Raw genomic sequence first — 24,700 nt, 5'->3', positions numbered from 1 at the left:
AAAATGGTTCTTAAAAGCAAACTTATGGTCTTCAAAGAATCTTATACTGAAAAAGAAGAAAGGTGGAAAACTAAAGCATTCAACTCAAGAAATTGAAAATGGTAAAAATAACAAATTCAGGGGCACCTGGCTGGCTCAGTTGGTAGAGTATGCGACTCTTGATCTCAGGGTCATGAATTCAAGCCCCAAGTTGGGCACAGAGATGGCTTAAAAAAAAAAATAAATTCAAAGAAAGCAGAAGGAAGGAAATAACAAGTGTGTGTATAATTTTTGGCTCTGAAATTCATATTCAGATCCAGAAATTCAAATTAGTATTTAGAAATTCATTATCCAGAAAGTAATGGAATAGAGTAAGGAGCGAGTTAGTCTCAGTTCTAGACCTCTCCTAGATGGGAATGTGGATTATCCAGCAGTTTCTGCTGAATTTCGAGAGCAGCGCCCACACCTCAGGGGCCTCAGAAGAATGGATCAACCCTGAATAGAAGTCTCAGAACTTCCGGTCCGGGGGACTGGCTGTACTGTGCCCCAAGAGGGCCAGCCCGAGGCCCATTTTTTTGCCTGTTATTTGGTATTCAAACTAGTGGGTTTAATCCACAACACGTGCTATAACAATAGTGACATTTCTCACAATCCCGTTATAGTTCAGAGTGCTGGAAATGAAGGATGTGGTATTCCTGATAGGAAAGAACACAGCTATCTTGTCAGATCCTCAAACACCCTATCTGGTGAGTAGGGGAGGTCTATGCTCCATTTCACAGATGAGGAAAATGAAGCTCCGCTTGTCTGGGGTCTCAGTGAGTGGGTGAGCCAGGACACGAACGCTTCAAAGTCCCTTCTTTGCTCTCAAGCTTCCTGTCATTGAGACACCTGCTCTTCCTTCTATCTAGCTAGCTCCTTCGTGCTCACTTAAAGCCCCTCTTCCTCCAAGAAGCCTGTGCTGATTCTCTGGTTCCTTGGACTTCTCACTTGGTTAGGAAGTTCGGGCTGGCTATCTTAGGGAGATAGCTTATCTTTCGACTTGACTGTGAGCTTCCTGAGATGGAGGGGTGGGGAACAATTGTGGGTGCCTTAGTGCAAGGCTGGGCTTGGAGAAGGTCCTTGAATCCTTGTTTGTTGACCTCAAATTTGATTTGACAGGATTAGGCCTGTACCCATCAGAATATATTCTGGGCTGTGCCAACCCCCACGGTCGCAGTGAAGAGCTTGGGGGGAATCCCCCATTGTCTGTGCTTGCTGAGGTGGCCACGTGGTGCCTAGACACCTCAGGAGGTGTCGGGAACGTAGGTTGACACTGGGCAAGTCTTATTATAGGGTGGTGGGGCAGGAGACCTTTTTGTGTCCACGTTTGCATTGGTCTGAAGGTATAAGTCCCTGGACCCCTTTCCCCATAATTGGAGGATCCCCAAAGTCCTGTGGTCAACCTATGTGATCAGTGAGTGACTGGCCAATCCAGAGAGGACAGATCAAAACAGACACACAGCTTTTTCCACGGACAAATCTCAGCATTTTATTCGTCCCCTGGAGGGAGAAGGGGGCACTGCCCCGAGATAGTCTGCCAGCCAGCGGGGTGGCTGGGATATGTGTTGTTTATCCAGATAGTAAATATAGCACTGACTATGCAGAAACAGGAAGGGAAGCAATAAGTTAAAAGCCACATAAGTTATGAAAAATAATATATATACTTTATATACCTTGCATCCCCACTGAAGACTTGCTCCCTTGGAAACCAATAAATAGGCAGAGAAAGAGCAGCAATCAGCACCCTTTGGGGACTTCAGGGATGAGTCCAGGTCTGAGTTTCCTCCAGCCTGAGAGTCAGTGGCCCTTCAGCGCCCCCCACAGGCTGGAGGACCTTGAGGCCTCGCAGGGGCCTTGGGGGACCACGTCCTGGAAATTGAGATGAAGGAAAGGAAGACTGAGGCTAGCAGTGGCGAGAGGCAAGGGCAGGTAGGGAGAAGGGAGGGAAGGACAGAGGGTGGCTCGTGGACCCGGGGGGCTGGAGCTGCCAGGATCCCCCTGTGAGCCCCAGAGGTGAGAGCCAAGGTGAGGAAAGAGAACGCTCCTCCCAGCCCTGATCTTCTCTTTGGATGCGGAATTCCTTTTGGTTGTCGCTGGGGCTCCCCCGCCCAATCCGAAGGGCTCAGAAGCTCCCAGACCTGCCTGGACTGTGCCTTCTTCATGGCCCCACTGTAGGCAGGGGAGTGGGCGTGGTGGGAGGAGGGGGCTCTCACCCCACAGGTGCGGGGGTGTTCCTGGGCCCCTCAGTGATACAAAGGAGGGAAGGGTCAATCTGATCGGCCCGATGGAGAGCACAGAGACCCCGAGAGGTGGGATTCATGGGAAATGGCCCAGGGTTCATGGTAGGGGTGGGCCTAGGGGTCTCCAGGGCCTGGCACACCAGGGCCAAGTTCCAGGCTTGGAAACACCTAGGCGGGAGATGGGGGTGCAGAGAGCTTGGATCCTGGGCAGGATGGTGAACCGCAGGATGTCAGGGAGGAGAGGGGAGGGCCACATTCTCCTGCTTGGTCCCAGGCTGCCATCGGGCTTCCCTCCCGTGGGGGGTTTATCATGGCAAGAATAGCTTCTGGAGAAGGAGCCGGGAGCAGGCTGGGCAGCCTGTCCAGTTCTGACTGGACCCACAGGAGGAGGGAAGAGGCACAGGTGTCTGGGCTGACCCCCGGGCTCAGGGCCCACACACCTGGGGAACTTCCTCCTTTCACTCCCTAATACTGTCAGGTCTCAGGTCTCTGGGGGGCCCGGGGGTGCTCAGCACCCAGGAACGCCAGATGTGGGGAGGGTGCCCAAACAGTCCTCACCAGCCCCTGATTCATGGCTGGCTGGGGCTGGGTGAGCGAGGGCACCCGCCTCAGTCCTGGGGCAGAGGCAAGGCAAGGCTTGAGATGCGAGTTTAGGGCAAGGGTTGGGCGAAAGGGCCAAAGATTCCTCGGTCAGAGCCCTCTGTTTGGGGAGGAGCCTCAGAAGAGCAAGGAGATGGTGATAAAACTGACCCCTGATACCAGTTTACCCAGTTGGGAAAACCTCCGGCCAGGAGGTTGGAAGGGTAGGACTGCAATACCGAGATGGAGTGGAGTGATTCCCAAGAGCCGGCGACAGTCCTGTGCCACCCCAGGCAGCCCACAAAAAAGCAGGCCCTGCTGTGAACCCTTCTCCGTTCCGTTCAGAGTCAGGTTTGCCTCCCCTCCCAACCTAGAGGCTCCAAGCTGCTTTCTTGAGCCTAGCTTAAGTCCCTCCTGCTGCAAGGGGGTGACTTGGGCTCCTGGGGTCCAGCTGCCTTACTCTGAGGCCTCCGACTCCTGCGAGAGGAACTTCTCAGACATTTCGGTGATTTGGATCACAGGGCCTTTTCTGTTCTTCTTTATCCGGGAGGGGGCTCTTGAAAGGCCAGGCTTGGAGGCAGCTACAGGGAACATAAGGGGTGGGGCAGGGAAGGGGCTGGAGGTTTGGGAGCCACTTAAAATGATGCCTTTAGGGCATCCCCCCTACCGTGTCCCCTTCCCCACCAGGGGTTCCTAGGGCAAGTGGACTCACCGGTTCTGGATCTGGACTGCACGACGCTGACCATGGCGGTAGAAGGCAAGTCCATCCTGGGGGAGGAGGGAAATGGTAGGATGCGAAGGGGGCCTGTGGCTTAAGCCCCCCTGGGCCTGGGGCCCTGGGGAGTGGCAGGTGGAGGGCAATTCTTGGGCTGTTATTCGCAGTCCTGGGCTGGCCTGCTGTGTGGCCCTGGCTAGCCAGTTTGTCCTCTCTGGGCCTCTGTTTCCTCTCCCCTGCCTAAGTACCTAACATTTACTGAGCACTTAATTACGACAGACATTTGCATGCAGAATCGTTATCAGTCCTCCCCACCGCAGGCTGTGTTACGGTCAGTTCCTTTTCCAGATAAGGAAACAGGATTTAACGAACGGGCCAAGGTCCCAGTTTGTAAGTGGCTGAGCCAGGACACGACCCCAGGTCTTCCCGGCTCACGTATCCTGCTGGAAGGGGAGGCTGGCTTTGCGTGGGACCCGTGTCCAGTCCGTCCTGCAGCCCCACCCCGCCAGCCCCAGCCCTCACCTGCACTCCTCGCCCTCCACCAGCTTGCGGTAGGTGGCGATCTCGATGTCCAGGGCCAGCTTGGTGTTCATGAGCTCCTGGTACTCCCGCAGCTGCCGGGCCATGTCCTTCTTGGCCTGGTGCAGGGCGGCCTCCAGCTCGGCCAGTTTGGCTTTGGCGTCCTGGAAGGCCAGCTCCCCCTGCTCCTCGGCCACCTTGATGTTCTCCTCCAGTTTCAGGCACTGCAGCCAGGACGACAGAGGGAAGGGGTTAGCGAGCACTGGGCGGGAGGAGAGAGTGGGCCGGGAGCCCACCTCTGTCCAAGGGGGAGGTATGCACGGCAGGGAGGGCTATGCGGCGGTTTATTCTTGGGTGTGGTGCCGGGTTGCCCTGAGGCAAGAGGGAGTCCAGTTAGACCTAAGGAGACCCTTTCCGGAGGCCACGAGAGAGGGAAGTTCTGCAGCCTCCCCCCCCTCACCCCCCCCACCCCGGGAGCCGGTCTCAGCTGTCTTGAGAGGGCAGCACTCGCTCTAAGCCTTGTCCTGGCTGGACGCTGGGCTCGGGCGTCCGCTCTCTTCTCTGTATCATTGGCCAGAGGCCTGGGAGGGAGGAGGTGGGTTCTGGGTATTTGTGCTGGTGCTCTGCACCGTTCCCACGGCGTTGGCCAGTTTACAGAGCACCTTTACGTGCAATGCTCACGTGATCCTCACAGCCATCTTAGGACAGGTGAGGAAACTGAGGCACAGAGTTGCTAAGTGACCTGCCCAGGGCTTTGCATGCTCTCAGCATGTGAGTGTGTGTCTGCGTGTGTCTGTGCGTGAGGGTGAGAGCGTGTGTGCCCCTGCACTCCTCCCTGCCTCGCCCCCAGGAGGGGCCTCAAGATACTCACATGGCTCTTGATGGAGAGGATCTGGGATCGAAGCTTCTGGATGCGCACGTTGAGGTCAGCGATCTCGCTGCGGCTTCTCTGGAGGCTGTTCCCAAACTCAGCTGAGCAGGCGGCTCGCTCCTCCAGCTGGAGGGCGCGGAGGAGGTGGCAGTGAGGGGCAGCTCACTGCATCCCTCCCTGTGCCCTTGCCCTTGCCCCTTGCTGCTCCCTTTCTCTCTTACCAGCGCCCCCCTCCCCAGCTCCACTTCCTCTGCAGCCACCACTTCCAGGCCAGCCTCGCCCTCCTACCCCCTCCACGCCTGGCTCTGGCTGGGCCCACCCCTGGCCTGGTGTTACTGGGTGGCTTCTGGAGGGCGTCGACCGTGACCTGTCCCCCAGCGCATCAGCTCTCGGCCGGCAGTGCTGGAGTGCTGGAGTGCTGGGCTCTCACAGTGTCCACACCTGCCCGTGAACCGGCTGTGCCGCCTCTGTGCTCCCCACGCCGCCCCTGTGCTCCCCACCTCCCTCTCACAGACTGTCAGCGCACAGAGCTGATGGTGACTTCAGCCCCTCCCCGCCCGGCTCAGTCAGCCCCGCACCTGTCTCCGGGAGTACGCCTCGGCTTCCTCCAGGCTGCGGGCCGCGATGGCATCATACTGGACCTTCACCTCCTCCACGATGCCACTCAGGTCAATGTGGCAGCGGCTGTCCATGCCCACGGTCACCGACACGTCCTTCACTTGGGCTGTCAGGTCCTTCAGCTCCTGGCCGGGCACAGACGCGGGGGCTCAGGGCTGGTGGAGGTGGACCACACCCGCAGCCAGCCATAGTCCCCCGTGGTCCCTGCGTCCCCAGGGTGAGTGGAGAGTGACGCTCTGTGCCTCCCAGAGGGATGACCCAGTGATGGGCACCTCTCGGCCACTTGCCCCCAGCTCCGACTCTTGGGAAGCAGCTCGCTGCCCCTGCTCACCCAGTATCGCCTCCCTCTCTGGGTAGAGGGGACAGGGCAGTGAGGGACCCCTGGCTCCAGAGGCTCATCCTGAAAGCCTATTTCTCTTCAGTGTCCCCACCTCTCCCAGGGTGGGACACTTTGCTCCTGGCTGATGGGGCAAAGGCCTGGGATGCCTGGTGGGGGGCTGTGGCCCCTCTACTCTGTCATGGCTCAGTGGTAATGCAGCCTGGCCTCCCCCTCTGGATGGGAGCTCCCCGAGGGCCTGGGGAGCCACTGCCCTCTCTGTTCCTGGCCCCCCACATCTGGAAGTGAACACTGTTGAATAAGTATTGGAATGGGAGCCTGTGAATGATGAGAGGCGGGAATGGGGCTGGAGGCTGACAAAACTGTCTTCCTTGCTCCCCTGCCAGGGGCAGAGGCCGAGGTGACTTCAGAGTCACCCCAGGGACTTGCCACAACCTGCCCCCCCCCCAATCTGGCTGAGGAGCTTGCCCACGACAACACAATTTAGCCTCGATATTTTCATTTTCTCCCCATCTTTTAGGGTCCTTCTTTCCTCCTCTTCTCTGTCCTTTCCTCTGCTTCGAAAACGCCAGCCCGGCGCAGTTGGTTGAGCGTCGGACTCTTGATTTCGGCTCAGGTCAGGTCATGATCTCACGGTTCGTGGGACTGAGCCCCACCGTCGGGCTCCACGCTGAACGTGGAGCCTGCTTGGGATTCTCTCTCTCCCTCTGCCCTTGCTCCCTCACTTTGTCAGAGAAGACAAACAAACAAAAAAAAAAGGAAACGCCAGCCCACATCTTCAGAGACCCCTGGAAGTGGTAACAGCTCTCGGGGGGCTTATCACGGGCCAGGCTGTGCGCTAAGTGCTTTCCAGACCTCACATTTCATCCTCGCCAGGCTGGCGGGACCCAGGTCACAGACAGGAAAGAGAATGCGGCACAGAGAGGTTATGGAGACAGCCGTGGGTGCAGACCGCCTTCCAAGAGCCCTTGCTGCTCTAGCTAAGCTCCCCTAGAGAGGCAGGCAGGGACAGGGGCGGAAGCCAGTCTCTCTTTCTAGCCTGACAGCTTCCAGCCTGAATGCTCAGGGCATTCAGAGAGGCAGGTGGGGACAGGGGTCTTCATAAGGGGCTGCATAAGGGGCTGCAAGGTGTCACCTTGCAGGCCCTGGGCCACCTCCCCGGGAGGTGCGGAACAACCCAGGCCTGGGCAGGGCTGGTGCGGGAAGGAGGAGCGAGGGTCCGTGGCCAGCATTGTACAGACAGAGTGAGTCAGGTGGCAGGGAGGGGGGCGGGCCCCCTGGGAGGCAGGGGTGGGGCTCACTTGGGGGGAGGGAGGGCGTGGGGCACAGATGGCACAATTACTCCTACTGGCATTCACAGTTCACTCTTGGCCTTTGCCTCAGTCAGCAAATTTTGGTCCCTGTTCCCATTTTTCTGAGATATATATATTCCCTCTCTCTGTCTTGCTCGCTTGTTTGAATCAGGATCCAAAGAAGGTCCCTCTAGTGCAATTGGGCCATATGTCTCTAAGTCTCTCTTATTCTATAGATACCCTTCCAACTTTCGCTCTTCCTCTCTCTCTCTCTCTCTTTTGCTATTTTTCTTATTTAAATAAAAATTTTTAAGTTTATTTATTTACTTTTATTGAGAGAGAGACAGAGAGAGCAAGTGGGGGAGGGGCAGAGAAAGAGAGAATCCTGAGCAGGCTCCGCACTGTCAACATGGAACCTGGTGTGGGGCCTGAACTCACGAACCATGAGATCATGAGCTGAAACCTAGAATCGGACACTTGGCCGACTGAGCCACCCAGTCGCCTCGCTATTCTTATTGGAAACACTGGGTTGCTTGCCTCGTAGCGAGCTCCGCAGTCTGGATTTTACTGATTGCTCCATGTGCTGGTGTTGAACCCGCTCCCGTGCCCCCTGCATTTCCCGAAAACTGGCAGTTGGTGAGGCCTGCTTGGATCCACGTTCAGTTTTTGTCTCGTGACCATATTTTGACCTTCGTTGCTGACTTCGGGCCCCCTCCTGAGCCTCGGTCTGTCTTTATGCACAGAGAGGTTGGAGACCAGAGGAGGAAGGCACCCCCCGGCCCTGTCTGCTGGCTGCCCAACCTCACCCGCCGGTTTCCCGGGGGACAAGGAACGGGCAGAAGGAAGCTTAAGGCAGTGGTGGGTGTACAGAAGGCCCGCTGGGGGCGACCTGTCCCCATCCCGGAGCTGGCAGGACCCTGAGCCTGGTGGCCAGCTGCCCCTTGAAGTCTCCTGATGAAGGATTTTCATTGCTCTTCAAATGCACTTAACAAAGATCTCTGGGCAAAAGCAGGGGGAAGCCCCACCCCTTTGTCAGAATAAGCTTGATGGTCCCTACAGACCCATGTCCCACCTCTGCTGTTCCCAGGTCACCACTGGAGGCTGACATTTCCCACCGGGAACCAGTATCCCAGCCAGGGCTTGGCTGTGGATGGTTTCGGGAATGCAGCTTTGGGGCTTCCTTGGTCAACACGTTGCGGGGCGGGGGGGGTGCGATCAGTGGGCATAGGAAGTTTCACGTAAAGCCCTCTAGCCCAGGCAGGAGCTGGCCCTTGTCACGGGCCAGGAAAAGGCCAGGGCACTGTCAGAACGCACTGTCGGGAGGGAGGGAGGGAGAAGGGATCGGCAAAACAGAGCCGATGGCGCAGACTCAGTCCCTTTCTGGAAAGAGGCAGGGTAAGCATGAGCTCGGTAAACAGAAGTAGGAAACGGAGGGTGCAGAACATCTGTAGACCTGTTGCGACACGCTGGGCCCTGCTGGGCTGCAGAGGACATAACAATGCAGGCTGTGTGCAGGCAGCCGCCACGGGGTGGGCCCTACAGAGCATGTGCACCTCCAAGTTGGCAACAAATGAGCCGATGTGCAGTTTAGAGCTTCTCTTCGGAGCCAGAGCCAGAGGAGACCGCCACATGCGTGACGACCCTCTTTGTGGTTCCCGCGTCAGGGGAGGCGGCGACTCTGCGGGGGTAATTGACTGCCGCTCAGTAAAATAGAGTGCTTAATGGCACTGGGCTCTGAACGCTGCCACCTCTTGCTAGCTGTGCGATCCTGGCCAGGTTTTTTAAAACCTCTCTGAGCCTCCATGTTCTCATCTGTAAAATGGGTGTAATTGTAGAACCAAAACCAGCTAACATTTAATATTTACCATATACCAGATACTGTTCTGACTGCTTTAGCATATATATATATATATATATATATATGCGAGTTTTAAATGTTCATTTATTTTTGATAGAGAGAGAGAAAGAGACAGAGTGTGAGCAGGGGCAGGGCAGAGAGAGAGGGAGACACAGAATCTGAAGCAGGCTCCAGGCTCGGAGCTGTCAGCATAGAGCCCGACGCGGGGCTCGACCTCACAAACTGCGAGATCACGACCTGAGCTGAAGTCGGCGCTTAACTGACTGAGACACCCAGGCGCCCCTGCTTTAGCGTATAGTAACAAAATAGATCCTCACAACAGGCCAGTAAGCTAGACTCTATTATTTTCCCATTTTATAGATAGGGAAATTGGGGTCTAGAGAGAGATAAAAGAACGTGCTGGAGCTCACGTAATTACTGAGCCAGGATTCAAATCCAAGCTGCTCTAAAGTTTGTGCTCTCTTAATCATCATGCCTACCTTTATAGGGTTGCTGTGAGGAGTGAATGAGATTACACCTGGAAAGCACTTAGCACAGTGCCTGGGATATAGTAGGTACTTAATAAACAGTAGCTAACCATACTGTTGTTGTGATAGGTGATGAAACCGGAGTGAAATGTCCGGAGGCAAAGCAGCCTATATTCCTGGAGCAGCCTCCCCGGCACCATGAAGGCAGGCAGGCACCAAATCAACTTAGACCCATCAGGTTCTCTTTGTCGGCAGTTTAGGAGGGGCGCCTGCCTGCAGGGGGTTGTCAGTAGATCGGCTAATTTCCCCGGAGGTGAGGGGCAGAGGGCTGCCCAGGCAGCTGCAGTGTATAGATAAGCCCAGAGCAGCCCCTGGTCATCTGCTTTTGAGGCTTCCTGGTCTGTGTGTGTGTGCGTGTGCGTGTGTGTGTGCGTGTGTGTGTGTGTGTGTGTGTGTGTGTGTTGGGAGAGGGAAGGCCTGTTTTCTGAAATGCAGAGGTGGGCTACATAGCCACGCTTTTTTTTTTTTTTTTTTTTTGCATTTATTTATTTTTGAGAGACAGAGAGAGACAGCGTGAGCTGGGGAGGGGCAGAGAGAGAGGGAGACACAGAATCGGAAGCAAGCTCCAGGCTCCGCGCTGTCAGCACAGAGCCCGATGCGGGGCTCGAACCCACGAACCGTGAGATCATGACCTGGGCCGAAGTCGGACCCTTAACCGACTGAACCACCCAGGCTCCCCTGTAGCCGTGCTTTGCTGATCTGGTGTCTGCTCAAAGTCAAAACTCTCTGGCCCCTGAGCCAGCTGTGGCTGGCACCTCCCTTTGCTTAGACCTGCCTGGCCCCTTGGGGTAGCCACTAGCCACGTGTGGTAGCCCGCCCTTGAAATGTGGCTAGCCAGAACGGAGATGAGCTGTTGCGTGAGAAAGAGAATGTAAAACAGCCTCTTACTTTTTTGTATCGATTACATGCTGAATAATCACATTGTGGATATACGGGCCGAATGAATCGTATTATTAAAATTAAAATTTTCCGCTTCTTTTTTTTTTAAATGTGGCTACTGGAAAAACAATCACATACGTGGCTCGCGTTCTATTTCTGTGCCAGCTTAGAGGCCCACGGGCGTGGGGAGAGTTTGGAGCGCAGGGTCAGTGTTGACTTCTTAGCCTGCGGCAGTCCGTGGACACGCGGACGTTACGACCCGACGCCGACTAGGCACCTCGCGCTAACAATTGCCGTGCCCACTGAGCACCCCCGTGTGCACGGCGGTCTTGTGACGGCACAGGCCAGACCCCTCCCCTCTCTGTACCACCCCTCCCAGTGCCCCCCCCGGGAGCCGCCCGGCGCTCTTAGAATGAGCTCCAAACTCCGACTTGGGGGCCCGAGCCCCCGTGTGAGCCGACCCCTGCCCGCTCCGTCCTAGCCACAGCCACTTCTCCCTCTCCCCTTCTTCACCAGACCCCTCGTGTCTTCGGTGCTTTACACAGATCTTCTGCACGAAACCCACTGAGCTCTCCCCTGGGCGGGACCTCCCCAGCGGGGGCCTTCGCTCACTCACACCTCTGCTGAGACCCCGCCCCCCCTTCCCATCCTTGACCTTCCCCTCCCTCTCCAGCATGACCACATCTGGCTTTCTGCAGCCTGGCACTTTTCACCCTCCCAAACGATCTCGCTCACATGTTTGTTCACTGGCGCGTTACCTGTCCCCTCTTAGCTCTCAGGTAGCCCCCGAGAGCGTGGACTTTGCCCATCGTGCCCACTGCTGTGATATCGGTGCTAGGGGCCCCGGCAGGCTTGCCATCGCCATTTGTTACCTGGATGACTGCATTGAATAATCAGCACAACCTTATGGGCCCCGTGTTATGACTCAGCCCATTTTACAGATGAAAAAACTGAGGCAGAGGGAGGAGAAACAATTTGCCCAAAGGCACAGGAATGGGGGGAAAAATGAAGAGTCAGGATTTGGGGTCCAAGAGCTGCTAAATCCAAATGGAGCACGGACCAAGAAGGTGGGTGGCTGTGCCTCTGGCAAAGCCCAGGTGTATTCCTAGTCATGGGCCGGGCTCATGGGCTGGGCAGGTGGGGAGGAGAACATCTGTCCCAGAGGACGCCCTGGAGGCAGAGTGGCGCGGACGGGCCGGCGTCCCCGGCCAGCAGCAGGGCCCATCTGCTGACCGCACTGGCCGTGCCCTCGGCCTTGCGGGGCCGTTTTCTCCCCAGGCTCAGCTGAGGACTTGGGAACAAATCAGAAGGGATCTGGAGGCTCCCCTGTCTGCATTTCCTGGGTCATTTTTGTTCCGGCAGAAGCTAGCGTTGTCTGGGAACCAAAGGATCTGACTACAGGTCTTCTCTGCCTCAGCCCAAAACAGGGGAGGGGGAAGTGCGTGCCTCTCAGACCCGGGCCTGGGGGTGCCCGCCATTTAGGCTGCAGCGACGGGAAGAGATCAGTTCCATAAGGACAGCTGGTCAAGGCCCCCTGATTCTCTGCCCCTAAGGCCACTTCCCAACCCTTGCCTGGATGCACCGGTCCCCCACATGCCCTCCGCACACCAGCACACTCCAAGGAACAGGTTCTCCTTGAGAGAGGGGCCTCTTGGGAACCTGCCTGTGCTCCACGAAATGAGTGATGTGGGGACACGTGGGATTATTGACCGCAGTGCAGGAAGGGGTTGAGGAAATTGTTGCTGGCCGCCCTTCCCTCCCCCGAGCTCTTGGCCCCCTTTCCTCACCGGCCCCCTTTCCTCACCTGCTCGTAGATGTTTCTCATCAGCTCCACGAAGCTCTGCAAGCCTTTTAGTTTGGTCTCCAGTTCGGTCCGCCGGAGACACTCCGCATCCAGGTCCTGAGGGTGGGAGCAGTGGTGAGTGATGCGGGAGGGCGGCGTCCCAGGGCGGGAGAGGGGTGCCCATCCTGAGGGAGCTGGGGGTGGTTCCCAGGGGGGCCCTGGCTCAGTGCCGGGGAGCAGCAGCAAGGTGAGGACAGATATTGGTGTCTGTCTATGGTCCCGGGACTCAAGCCTCTGAGGGCTTTGCTGGGGGATCCTCGGGGGACAAGGGCGGAGGGTCCACGGGGAAGGAGCCCCTGAGACATGCAGCGTAGGCTACCTTCTTCAGCTGGACGAAGGTGAACTCCATGTCTGTGCGCTTGGAGATCTCGTCCTCATACCTGGGATGGGGTTGGGGGGGGGGGCGGCGAGGCAGTGGCAGAGAGAGAAAGAGAGAGAGAGAGAGGCCGTTCAGCCGCATGTGGCAGGAACTCGGGGGACGATGAACTCTCCTCAGTGGGGCTCAGGGCCTCTGCTGTCCCATTTGGTGCCTTGTGCCAATTGGAAAAAAAAAGCGGCCCTTGCCTCAGGTGGATGTAGCCCCTCATCTTCTGTGACACATCCCTTCTAGGCCCATGACACGTGGTGCGGGCTCCGGGGAGGCAGGCACATCTGCTCCCCATTCTCGCGTTCCTTCCAGATGATCAGCCACTCCTCTCCTGGGGGCATCTGTCCCCCTTCCTGGCTCTTCCTCATATCTGCCTCCTTCAGGAAGCCTCTCTGGATTGCACAGCACCCTTTCATCCTAACTTTGTTCTCTCCTCTTTTCCCTATCTCCTCCCCCCAAGAACCTGCATTTCCAGCAAGCTGTGCCTTCGGTCAGGTCTGCTCCAAGATGCCCGCTCACCGCTCACCCTCTCCCTCCACCTCGTCTGCTTTGCTCGCTGGTAGGACACCATTCCATCATGGTCCCTCTGGAGGGGAGAGTGTGGACATTGCAGCCAGAGGGACCCACAGTGTGCTCTTGGGCAGGTGAAGCCCTCCTTCCTCAGCTCGCCTGTCTATCAGGGGTGGGGTTTGCGTGTGTGTGTACGTGTGGGGGTTGGACCAAGCCCACCCCTGATGCATGACAGATATTGCAGAGTCAGAACTCAACACAGGTGGGTTCTCTCTCTTCTTAGATTTGTCTCCTCCTTACTCAGGCCCACCTTGTGTTTGGAATAAGAACGTTGCTGGATGGGAGACGGGATCTCTGGGTCACTGATCTTAACCCCTGCCTCTAATCTTGGCCCCTGGGGCTGAGGGTGATGGGTGGATGTGGGGATTCTGCGCTTCCTGTTTTCTTCCCTCCTCCCCAGGGAATGCCTGAATCACTGGCGGCTCTAATTACAGCCGCCCGCCTTCCCAGGTCCCTGACCTCACGGAGGCAGCGTCACCCATTGCCCACAGCAGCTGGCTGGAACGGCCCCCTCTTTTCCACCAGCCTCCCTGAGACACCCAGGGGAGTGGACTCAAGCCGACAGGAGCCCGCTGGGCACGGGGTCTCTGAGACTCCGTGTGCTGAGCACACGCCGGCTCCCTAGACACTGCCCTGGCTTCCGAGAGTCTGTCTGCAGGGCAGGGGGGCTCTTAGGATGCAGGTCGTGGGGGTGGGGAGGAGGGTGGGCCAGGGAGACAGGCCTGCAGTCTGGGGCCCAGCAGAGCCCGGGAAGCCCGGGAAGTTTACTTGCACTCTTTCCTGTGCAAGCGGGCTCCAGAGCCACACTACTGGGGCTCAGATCCTGGCTCCTCGCTCCCTAGCCACGTGACCTTGAAGAAGCTACTTGCGTGCGCCTCGGTCATGATAATTGTGATGTCACGAGGGTTATATAAGTTAATACATGGAGTGTTTACAAAGTGCATGTTACCGGCTAAAGCTATTATTATTACCGGAGGTCTGCTCTATCTAACGCCAGGCCCCGGCCTCCAACCCTTCTGCCTTGGCCTCTAGCATTTCTGGAGAGAAACCGTGGGAGGCCTCTTTGCAGAGGGAGTGTGGGTGGTTCTCTGCACTTCCTTCCTAGACTCCCCACTGGAAATTTGGTGACCGCTGAGGAAGTCCCAAGCTGAGAAGCCCCTCATTGACTGGCCCTCTCCGCATAAGCCCAGTGCTCAAGGCTCTCTCTCTCTCTCTCTCCTCCCATCTGGATAGCAGAGTTCTGCCTGCCTGGGGGGCAGGACCGTGGGGAGAGCTGTCCAGTGGGCGTTCTCTGAGGTGTCGAACCTCCTCCTTACTCCTCGCTGCCCTTTCCATCCTTTTGTGTAGGCTTCCCTCCTCCCTCTTCACCAACTCCATTGGATTTCAGCCCTAGTTCACCTCCTCAACCAGATGCTTTTGTGCAGTGAACCTCTTGCACAATTGTACATGGTACCCCTGAGTCACTTGCTGTGTGGCCTTGGGCAAGTGGTTTCCCAAGAGGCTTTGCCCGGCCCCTGCTTCATCCTTAATAAATAGAAGAGTTAGCTAGCTGATCCTTGGGGTCCTGGCTACATCAAAGCTTTTGGAAGTCTCCATCCTCATGGAGACTTGGGTAAATGCCATCTCCCCCGCTGCACTGCCAATCCCCTGCCAGTCTGCCAGCCACCAATTCCCAAACCCCTTCTCAGCCCTTTTCAGCTTGTCACGCCCCCCCCGGGAGCCGGCCCCCCCCCCCAACTTGTTTATTTCCAGAAGTGAAGCTGATCTCATCGGCCTTATAGAGGCAGGGCACACCCCTCCTTGTTAGGGCTTGGCCTGGCATCTCCTGGCTCCTGGGGGCCCCCGGGCTCTGCACAGCCAGGCTGGAGCTTCCCTGGCTCTGGCCTGTGGATCCGGAGAAGCCCTCCAAACTCATCTTCCTCAACCCTGGTGGGTTCCCTACCCAGAGAGGGGAAGAGAGGCCCTGAGCCCAAACAGCAAAGCTCAGGTAGCAGATGGAAGGCGGGCAGCGGGCCAAACGAGGAGGCTGAGCCAGATTAAAACAACAAGTAGTGTTTGTACAGAACTTCCACTTACAAAGCGCCTCCATGGATGTGATCTGGCTGGGCTCACAGGAGCAGGCCTTGTACCTGGCTGGCTGGGGTTAGACATGGGACTTAGCATGCGTGGCTGTGTGACTGAGGACAACTCCCTGCCCTCTCTGGGCCTGTGTTTCCTTCCCCATGAAGGGAAGATCCAAGGCCCCCATCCGGCCATTCTCTGATTCTCTGGGGGCCGAAGACTGGCTGGATATCAGTGAATAGAGTCTTGGGTTCTGGTCTGCCGACCCTGTTCTCCTCATCATGGTCAGACATAGAAGCCAGGCAGCCCAGAATGGGCAGTGAGGGTTTCTATGGGTTTCCATAGGAACTGGTAGGGCAGGGCTGGGGATAGGTGGCCCCTAGGCCACAAAGGGGCTCAACCATGAGGACGAGCCCTGGCCAGGCCTGCAGATCATGCCCGTTGGCCAGAAAGTTCCATCTAGATTGATAGATGACGAAATTGAGGCCTCTAGAATGGGGAGAGCTTCCCATGTGAGCATCTCCTCTGAATATGGCCTGAGCAGGGGAGGTCACACGGAGAGGTGGTGGGAGAGCTGAGCCACAGTCCAGACCCCTGGACTCCCGATAGGGTGCTCTATGCTCCAGCCCCACCTGGCTGGCTTCTCCCAAGACTGCAGGCCTCGCCTTGGGTTGGCGAGGCTTTGGGGCTGGGCCGAGCGCTGGAGGAGGTGAGGGGAGGGGTTCAGGAGCCTCCTGCCCCACCCCCCCCTCCTCCAGAGGAGACCACCACAGGAAGGGGTGTCTCTCTGCTCTGTCTCAGCCTCCCTCGTCCTGGAATCCCTGCCCACTATCTGGTCAAAGATGTCACCTCCCCTCTGAGTTACCCAAGCGCCTGGTCTGCCTTTCCAGACTGCCCAGTTCGGTTCAGCAAACCTGTGTCAAGGTCACTACCGTGTGACGGCCACTTCAGCCTTCTAGGGGACAGAAGACTTGGCATGTCTGGCTGCCGGGCACCATGATGAGCCCCCTACCTTCTCACACCAGGCTCAGGCTGGTTCAGCATCACCATCACCCCTCCAGACAGGGGGGAAATGAGGTGTGGACGTTAAGCAACTTGCCCGCGGTCGCGGACCTAGTGAGGGGATGGAGGCAAAGAGGGAGCCCCTTTCGGTCCATAAGCATCTCGCAGGCTGGGGCTGGGGCTCCCTCGTCTCTTGAGATCGCAAGGTGACCACTGAGGTCAGGCACGTGTCACCTACAGGGGATTGTTTCTTTCTTTTTTTTTTTTTTAATTTTTTTTAACGTTTTATTTATTTTTGAGACAGGGAGAGACAGAGCATGAACAGGGGAGGGTCAGAGAGAGGGAGACACAGAATCCGAAACAGGCTCCAGGCTCTGAGCGGTCAGCACAGAGCCCGACGCGGGGCTCGAACTCACGGACCGTGAGATCATGACCTGAGCCGAAGTCGGCTGCTTAACCGACTGAGCCACCCAGGCGCCCCGGGGATTGTTTCTTTATTCCACCAAACCCCGCCGTGTCTGCCTCCTGCCTGCACCTGCTTCCCTTTCCAGCCCCCACCGAGATCGAATTTCCAAACCGTATCCCAGGCAGGAGCCCATTTGTCGCTCTAGCTGGTGACCACTTCCCATTGCCAGTGGGATGTGTGGGCGAGAGCGAGCGTGTTTACGGGCAGAAGAGGAGGGGATAGGGGCCGGGGGCTGCGATGGTGCCCGGGTGCTTAGCTGTCAGCCAGTGCAAGACTGACTCTGTTGCATGGCCACCGTTTGGAAAGGTTGCTGTGGGTTCACTGTCATATCCTCCCAATATTTAGAATGCTGGCTGCCATATAGTACGTCCTCGGTCAGTCAGTCTTAGGAAGGGAATGTTCTTCAAGGAAGTCTTCTCTTTTCGTGGCTTGGTGCCCTGGCCCTTGCGTCTGAGTGCAGGTTGCCCCCCACCCCCCCACCCCATCAGTCCCTGCCCCCGGCCCCTGTAAGGCGCGCCCTACCTGATTCGAAACTCCTCGACTTTCTCCAGCACCTGCAGCAGGTTGGCCTCCAGCTGGGCCCGCTCCTGGCTCACTTTGCGCGCTTCGTCTTGCAGCCGGCCCTGGTACTCCTCATAGAGGTGCCCGAGGTCGAAGGTGGTGGAGTCCTGGCCCTGCAGGAAGTGCCAGCGGGTCTCCAGCAGCTGGTTGCGCTGCTCCAGGGCCTGCACCTGGAAGAACAGGGGAGCAGCGGTGTGAGGGTCGGGTGCAGACAGGCTGGGTGCGGGCGCCCAGGGCCAGCTCGCCTGCCCGCATGGGGGCCTCCCTGCACAGTGGTGGCTCATCTGCTCTGTGCTCGCCCCACTCGGCACATTCAGATCACATCTCCACTTACCGATGGTTCCAACAGAAGATGGAGAGATAAGGTGAGGCATCAGAGAGAGGCGGGGCCAATTAGCAAAGATTTCCTAGGGGAGGAGCGGGGTCGGAGAGAGGAGGGAAGGGGCCGAATGTGCCAATGATGTGAGAGGCCCTCCACGCCTGCCTGGGGCTTGGGTGGGAGACCCAGGGAACGTAGGGTGTCAGAGGCCCGTCTGCCGTCCCCCCCCCCACCCCCCACCTGACAAGCCTAGTCTCATCTTGCCTTGGAAACTCAGCAGGGGAGGGCCTGGTTAGTACTGAAATGCTAATCCTCTCGACAACTTTGGACTTGTAGCCTCTCCAAGCCTCAGTTTCCCCAGCTAGACGTTGGGGATGCGATGGCCTGCCCTGGCCGTCTCTCGGGGCTATTTGGGAGAGGAAGCCAGGGAGGCGCTTTGGAACAGTCCTACTAGCTAATGTTTCCGCGGCCCCTACTGTGTGCTGGAACCTTGTTCTATGTGCTTGGCATCTTTGCTTCATTAGCAACCTGACGGGCTGGGTACGGTTATCTTCTGCCACACTTCACAGAGAGGTTAAGGTCACAAAATTGGCAAGCGGCAGAGCCAGGTGTGGAATCCAGGCGGTTGGGGTTTAGGATCTTTTACCCCCTACAACATGCGGCCCCCTGTCTGCTGCTGGAGTCGCCGCGGGCCCTGGGACCCACCTGCCTTTCCCGGACTGGTTTCTGCCTCTAGTTGGGGCCAGTTTTGCCAAGAGGGTGACGACTGGGCGGGCTCTGGGCACAGCGGCTTCTCTCAAACCGCCTCCATCCCGCCTCCTTCGTACACTGATGCAGGGCTTCCCGCGGCTCCCACCCCAGCCACCGCGCGCGCTGTCGGGATCCCTCTTGACTCCTGTCCTTCCCTCCACCCAGTCCAGCCCAGCGCAGCCTGAGGGGGCCCCCGGCTTTCCCCCAGGCTGCCTGTCCTCTCGGGGCTCCAGCTTTTCTCTGCCCCTCCTCTTCCACCATCCCTGCCCCTCCTGTATGCGCTCCCGGCACCCCTCCTGCAGGAAGCCTCACAGCTCAAAAGACGCCCCCCTTCCTTTCCTTACGGGGTTCTCAGGTCATCTGCTCCTTACTTGTCCAGACCTACCACCCTCCCCGTCAGACTGGGAGCCGCCTGGTCCCTTCGTGGGATCCCTACCACTTGGTGCCCACGACAGGGGCAGCGGGGAGAGATGGCAGGGGCCTGGCTCCTGGACAGGCAGGCTGTTGTCACGGGGATGCTGTGATAGATAACCAGCCCGGTGACGTTCCCTCTGACCGCAAGCAGGTAGCTGGCCGCTCCCCTGACCACTGCTGGCACCAGCTCTCAGAATCATAGCTGAAAGAGCCAGAATCATAGCCAGGAGCCTTTTGATCAGCTGGTTTGTGCTCATCACCTATAAAGAAGGAGGTGAGGGCCCAGGGTGGTCAAGCGACTTGTCCAGGATCACGTGGCGACTTGGTGGTCAAGCTTCCCAGACGGGCCCGTCTGATGCCCCCGCCCACTCTGGACCTTCATGGACTCCCTGTTTCTGTTGAATTTGGGTGCCAGGTGGGTCCTCCTCTTTCTTTCTGCCCTGCCCACCTTCTTGGGTTTTCTGAGAGACCCTAATACCCTTGAGAAGTCCCCTGTGATATTTGTGTTAGATAACACCAGCTGGGCTACTGGGCCATGGGGCCCGGTAGGCCGTGTCGTCATTTCCTTTCTTAGCTCCCATTTGTCCTGGTAAGTTCTGCCTACAGCCAACCTGAGCCTGACGTCCGCTGTTGTCACAGCCAAACAGGTGCAGGAGGGACGGAGGTGCAGAAGGTTTCGGTCCCACTCGTGTGTGTGTGTGTGTGTGTGTGTGTGTGTGTGCGTGTGCGTGTGTTTGTGTGGAAGGGATCTCTGGTGGGGGCGCTATTTGCTCACTCCACCTTCCGTCTGTTTTGACAAGCCAGAGGCCTGTGTTTACACTGAGGGTGAGGTGAGAGCAGAGATGTGAGGCTCCTTCCTCCACCCATAAGCAGCAAAACCCCCTTTACACCAGGAAGTCCTTCCCTTAGCCTAACCTCCATTTCCTATGCTTCGCTGTGAGCCTGCTGGGAGACGCTTGCTGTACATGTGACCAGGCAGGCCAGCCAGAGGCCACTTTTGGTTGTGACAAATGGAGCAGGCTGCCTCCGGAGGGGGGTGGTTTCTCGTTGTCTTGGTGGGAGGGGATGGAAACTCATCCCCTATCCAGAATCTCCCCTGCCCAAAGGCTCCTCCCTTTCTGCCACAAAGACCTAGGGAGGGCCAGGTAACCAGTTAATTGCCCCTAACCTGTCAAGGCTGCTGAGCAGTCACCTCTTACTCCCCTTCCTCCCTATTCTGGATGCCCCCCCCCCCCCCCCCGCCCTTAGATCGCAGGTGACAGCTCTAGGAGAGGCCTCGGAGAGCAAAGCCCTGGTCTGCCTGCGTCCCATTTTACAGATGAAGACACTGAAGCCCGGCAGCACAGAACTCATTGTGACCCAACTCCACTGCCTGGCTGAGCAGTAGGCCCAGCCAGGGTAGGGAGACACATCCTGTTGGTAGAGGAACCTGAACAGGCCAGGCTGGGGCTCCCGGCTAGGGGCCTCTGGGGAGGGAGGATTCGGATCCCCAGCTCACGGTCCCAGCGGGTGAGCTTACAGAGATGACTCTGGGGCTGGCAGGTCCTTCTCCCCACATGGGTGGTGGTGGTGGGGAGGTGGGGCTGTCACATCCCCTGCCTTCCAGGCAGCACTGGCTCGTGCCCTTCTGTGTGCAGGCAGGTTGATGGCTCCAGAGGCTTCCAGAGGCCCCACAGGCCTGGGGAAGACATTGTGCCCATGGCTCTGTCTCCAGGCACTTCACCACCCCTCTTAGGTTCCCTCAGGGGTACTACTGGCTGTCTTTTCTCTTGTCCTGTCTCCATCCCCTCTGCTGCCTGCATGTGAGGGTGAGAGTGCCTGGCCGGCTGCCTCTGCTGGCGGTCAGCATGCCTCTCCCTGCCTGCCTCAGCCTCCTCTCCCCACTGCTGCCTCTGCTCGCTCCCCCTCCTCTCTGGGCTGTATCTGTCCCCGTCCTGCTGGGCACAGCTCAGGACACAGAGCACAGAGCAGGAGCAGACACAGAGCAGGAGCAGAGCAGGCAGGGGAATCTGAAGCTCAGAGAGGGCGAGTAGCTTGCTCAAGGAAACAGAGCCTGCAAATGGAAGAAATAACACTGCTCCAGGGACCCCCGGCCGACTCCTGGGGGTCACCCCCCCATCCTCTTCCTCCTTCTCTTCCTTGGTGCTCTCTGATTTCTCTTGGTGCCTCAGAGGGCCCAGAGGGGATGTAAAGCTGGAGGGTCTCTGCCTGTTCCTGCTCCTTGCCTAGAGCCCCCATCCCTGCACTGGTTATTGGCATCTCGCCGCAGGGCCCATACGTTTCCTTCTAGCCCTGTGCTGTGCTGCTACCCACGAAGCTCTCCTCGCTCCCTCCCTCAGGCTCCTGCCTAGAAGGCACCACCTGGGTTCAAGAGCTCCCTGGGCTGGGCCCATTTATGTGATTTTTTCATTTAACGCACAGAACCCACCTGGCACATGGTAAGTGCTTTATAAATGCTCTTCAAAAATTATCCCATTTGATCCTGACAAGACGACCGCACAGATGTGTACTGAGAAACAGAGAGGTTAAATAATTTGCCTGAGATTGAACAGCTGGTCAGAGGTGGAACCAGGACTCAAATCCAGAAATGGAGCTTTCCCTTGGGCCCCAGAGGCCTTTACAAGGAGATGGGAAGGGACACGAGCTAACCGACTGAGCTCACAGACCTTCTCTGGGGAGCCGGTGGACCAGCTGGGACTTTTTGGCCCCAATGATCAGGGTTCCCAAGAGGCTAGCACCCATGGCTCCTTGCGTCCTACCCTGAAGAACATCCATCTCAAGGCCAAGGCTCTCGGGTTGGGAGGCTCCAGTTCTGCTGAAGACCTTAGAGGGCGTCGCCCTGGCCCCGGGGAACAGGACCCCAACCCTTTGGGCCCCTTCCCTGTGCCTATGTACCTTTCCTGTCCCCATGGCAGAGGCATAAGGTGATATCAGCCCTGGCGTTCAGAGAGAAAAGCCACCCATCTGAGCCAAATTACATAGCTCGTGAAGCATTCCTTTTAAGGGATTAGAGCGGGTTTCGAGAGGAGGTGGCTGTGCAGGGACCTGCCTCCCCAGGGTAGCAGGCTGTTTTCCTAGGGCACACGGCCCAGCAGCACGGGACTCTGCACAACCGGCCGGGCGGGGGCCGGGGGAGGGAATGTGCCACCTCAGTGGATGGTTGTCCTTCTCCAGCTGTTTCCCTCCTCATCTCCCCCCCCCCCCCCCCCCCCCGCCGCCACCCTGGCTGTGGGCACGGGAATGCTGGTCTGGGCACATGAGCTGTGGGGGGAGGGGCGGGAGGGGCGGGAAACAAACCCGAGTTCCAGACTGTACACTAGGTGGTCATGTGACCTTGGGCACAGGGCTTAACTGCTGGGCGGCTGTCTCCTCATCTTTACAGCAGGGGACATAGCCGCGGGGGAGTGTGGCTGTGTGGGCTAAAGGACACATATTTGCAAAGGTCCCGCAGAGAGCTGGGCACAAGCAGGCGTTCCATGCCCGTTACTTTCTTCCGTCTGCCCCTCTCCGCGAACGCCCACCTGATGGGGGACGCTAGCCACGTGCAGAGGAGCACCGAAGCAGGGAGGCCAAGTGCAGACAAAGATGGAGGCAGGGGCAGAAGGATGGGGCTCTGGTTTGCTGAGCAGGAGGGAGACGTTGAGTTTGCCTCATCTGTAAAATGGGCCTAAAATTATGACTGCGTTCATAAGATTGTCAAGGGAAGTTGAGATAAATCTGTGAAGCCTCCAGCACAGCGGCTGGCCTGTAGTAAGCGGTGAATGCAGCTGTTACTTTTGTGATCATCGTTTCTGGGCAGGGCAGGGGGTGCAGAGCCCAGGGAGGGCTGATCGGGAGAGGTCTCCTGGAGGAGGTGAATGAGGAGTGGGCTTGGGAGGTGGACGGGACTTTCTCAGAGCTCTTGAAGCCCTTGCCCTGGGGCAGAGATGGACAGGAGTGCCCCCGGACCAGCACACCAGCCATGGCAGTGGGGTCTAGGAAGTCTGGGTGCTGGGGACTCACTCCCTCTCTCACGTGGGTGCTGGGGAGGCTTGGCCGCCTGTCTGCTTCTGACTCGCAACACCCAATCTCTGCATTCTTATCTCCTGACATGGTACCTCGGCATCCCTACCCTGAAGCCTCCTTCTGGAGGCCGCACATGCCCCTTTGGCCCTGCTGGCACGTCTCCAGGAGCTGAGTAGGGCCAAGGCCCGGTGTGAAGCATGGACTTGGGGACTTATCTCCTCTGTCCACCTGCCTTGGTGTAGGACGGCCAAGCATGCCTCCATCAGCTGTTCCTATGAGAGGGTATCCTTCTGGTCGCTCTTAGAGCTCCTCCCTGGTGTCAGTGACCCCAGGCCATGAAGCACATCATTATCCAGACATCCCTTAGAGCCATCCTGGGGCCTCTTTTTCCCCAGTGCTAGGATAGCTCAGGGACTTCCCTCACCATCTCTCTGCTCAGACCTAGCTTGCTGGCTCCTCATTGGCTGGGGTCAGGGGTGGGGCAGGATGCTCCAGAAATACAGAGTTCAGCCACCTGCCGAGGTCTGAAGGTCCTTAGTTTTTGGGACCCCCCCCCACATCTGCTCACCTTGCCAATCAGGGAGGCAAATTTATCGTTGAGGACCTTCATCTCCTCCTTCTCCTGGTTCTTCTGCTGCTGGATGGCTGGGTCCACTTTGAGGTCCAGGGGCACCAGCAGGTTGGAGTTCACGGTTACCTTGGGGATGGTGCCGGCCGGCCCACAGCCCGTGAGGCTGCGGGAGCTGAAGGCTGGCCCGGGGGTTCCGCAGCTGTCCCATCCCGAGGTCCCAGGCCGGGGGCCGCCCGCAGGGGTCACCTCACAGCTGCTAAGGCTGCTGAAGCCAACGACGCAGGAACGGCAGGCCATCGCGGCCCCCGGGCCCGGGACTCGGGAGGGCACGAGGGTGTGAGTGAGCCTTTGAGGGGTGGCGGGCAGCTGGCTCTGGTCGCAGGCAGGGCAGGCTGGGGACTGAGGAGCAAACACCTGTCCTACAGTGCTCATTAGCTCCGGGAGGGCGGGACGCCTCCCAGCCCGACCAACCTGTTGGATGATGCGATGCTTCCGCCCCTCCCCCGGCACCACGCACCCAGCTCGTCCCAGGGCCTGAGACCTGCCTGCCTGAGGGGGCTGTTCACAGCCGCCCACCCCCCCTCCATGGAGCTGGGGCTGGCTGGGCTGGCTGGCGGGCTGGGTGGGATGGGGTGGCTGCAGGGGAAGGGCAGATTTGAGGAGGAAGGAGAGCGAGGAGAGAGAGAGAGAGAGAGAGAGAGCGCTCCTCTCACCACAGACCTCACTGCATACCTGAAGGCTGACGTATCTGGGCTCACATACTTCTGGAAAAGATGAGGCAAGCGCCGGCCCTGCGCTCCCTGAGTGTAGGGCAGCCGTTCCGGGCAGCGTGCCATCCTGATACTGGGAAACAGCACCCTCTTATTTGTTTTCTAGCTGCCTGAGAGTCGACCCGGCTTATCGCCTCTTCCTATCATCCTCCTTCTCTCCCTCCTTCCCTCCTTTTATCTATCGTTTATTGAGCACCTACTGGGACAACTTACTCTTCAGGGGCTGGGGAGGAAACAGATGGCCAAGGCCAAGTGAGGCCTGGGCTCCAGACTCAGCTTGGCTGCCCGCCGCCCCTGTGAGCTCAGGCAGGTCATTTGACTTCTGTGTCGAGGATCAAAATAGCACCGCCACGGGAGTCGGTGTATGCACGGAACTCAGCGGAGGGCAGGGCACGAAGCCCTCAGTAAATGGTGGCTAAGACCCAGCGCCTGCCTTCGGGGGGTTGGGTCTAATGGAGGAGGTGGCAGGGGTCACATGCAGCTCTTCCTCAAGGGCTGTGGGAATGTGGCCCTGCCTCCCGCCCTTTCTCTCCTCTCCTTTCCTCCGT

The 24,700-nt window shown here is 58.0% G+C and overlaps 1 protein-coding gene and 1 long non-coding RNA gene across 3 annotated transcripts; one reads left to right on the top strand and one right to left on the bottom strand.

Moving 5' to 3' along the window:
• Positions 1–1,481: 1,481 nt before the first annotated feature.
• On the bottom strand, positions 1,482–23,872 carry KRT80 (keratin 80). 2 transcript variants are annotated; one of them, XM_040488055.1, is made up of 9 exons: positions 23,380–23,870; positions 17,285–17,493; positions 12,616–12,676; positions 12,258–12,353; positions 5,521–5,685; positions 4,943–5,068; positions 4,075–4,295; positions 3,550–3,605; positions 1,482–3,418 (listed from the first exon to the last, which is right to left on the bottom strand). In XM_040488055.1, exons 1-9 carry the CDS (start codon positions 23,812–23,814, stop codon positions 3,294–3,296), a joined length of 1,494 nt encoding a protein of 497 aa, XP_040343989.1. In that variant the 5' UTR covers positions 23,815–23,870; the 3' UTR covers positions 1,482–3,293. The 2 variants fall into 2 exon arrangements, with proteins under 2 accessions (XP_040343989.1, XP_040343990.1); XM_040488056.1 differs by having other exon boundaries at positions 3,302–3,453; positions 23,380–23,872.
• Positions 12,260–14,176, top strand: LOC121038544 (uncharacterized). The gene is made up of 2 exons (XR_005794391.1): positions 12,260–12,371; positions 13,124–14,176. It is a non-coding gene; the product is annotated as an uncharacterized LOC121038544 (long non-coding RNA).
• Positions 23,873–24,700: the final 828 nt, after the last annotated feature.

The sequence above is a fragment of the Herpailurus yagouaroundi genome, unplaced genomic scaffold (assembly GCF_014898765.1).
Source record: "Herpailurus yagouaroundi ecotype Mexico unplaced genomic scaffold, PumYag 166, whole genome shotgun sequence".
In the NCBI taxonomy this organism is placed as follows: Eukaryota; Metazoa; Chordata; class Mammalia; order Carnivora; family Felidae; genus Herpailurus; species Herpailurus yagouaroundi.
Note: the sequence above shows the minus strand (reverse complement) of the source record. Positions and strands in the feature narration are given on the sequence as shown.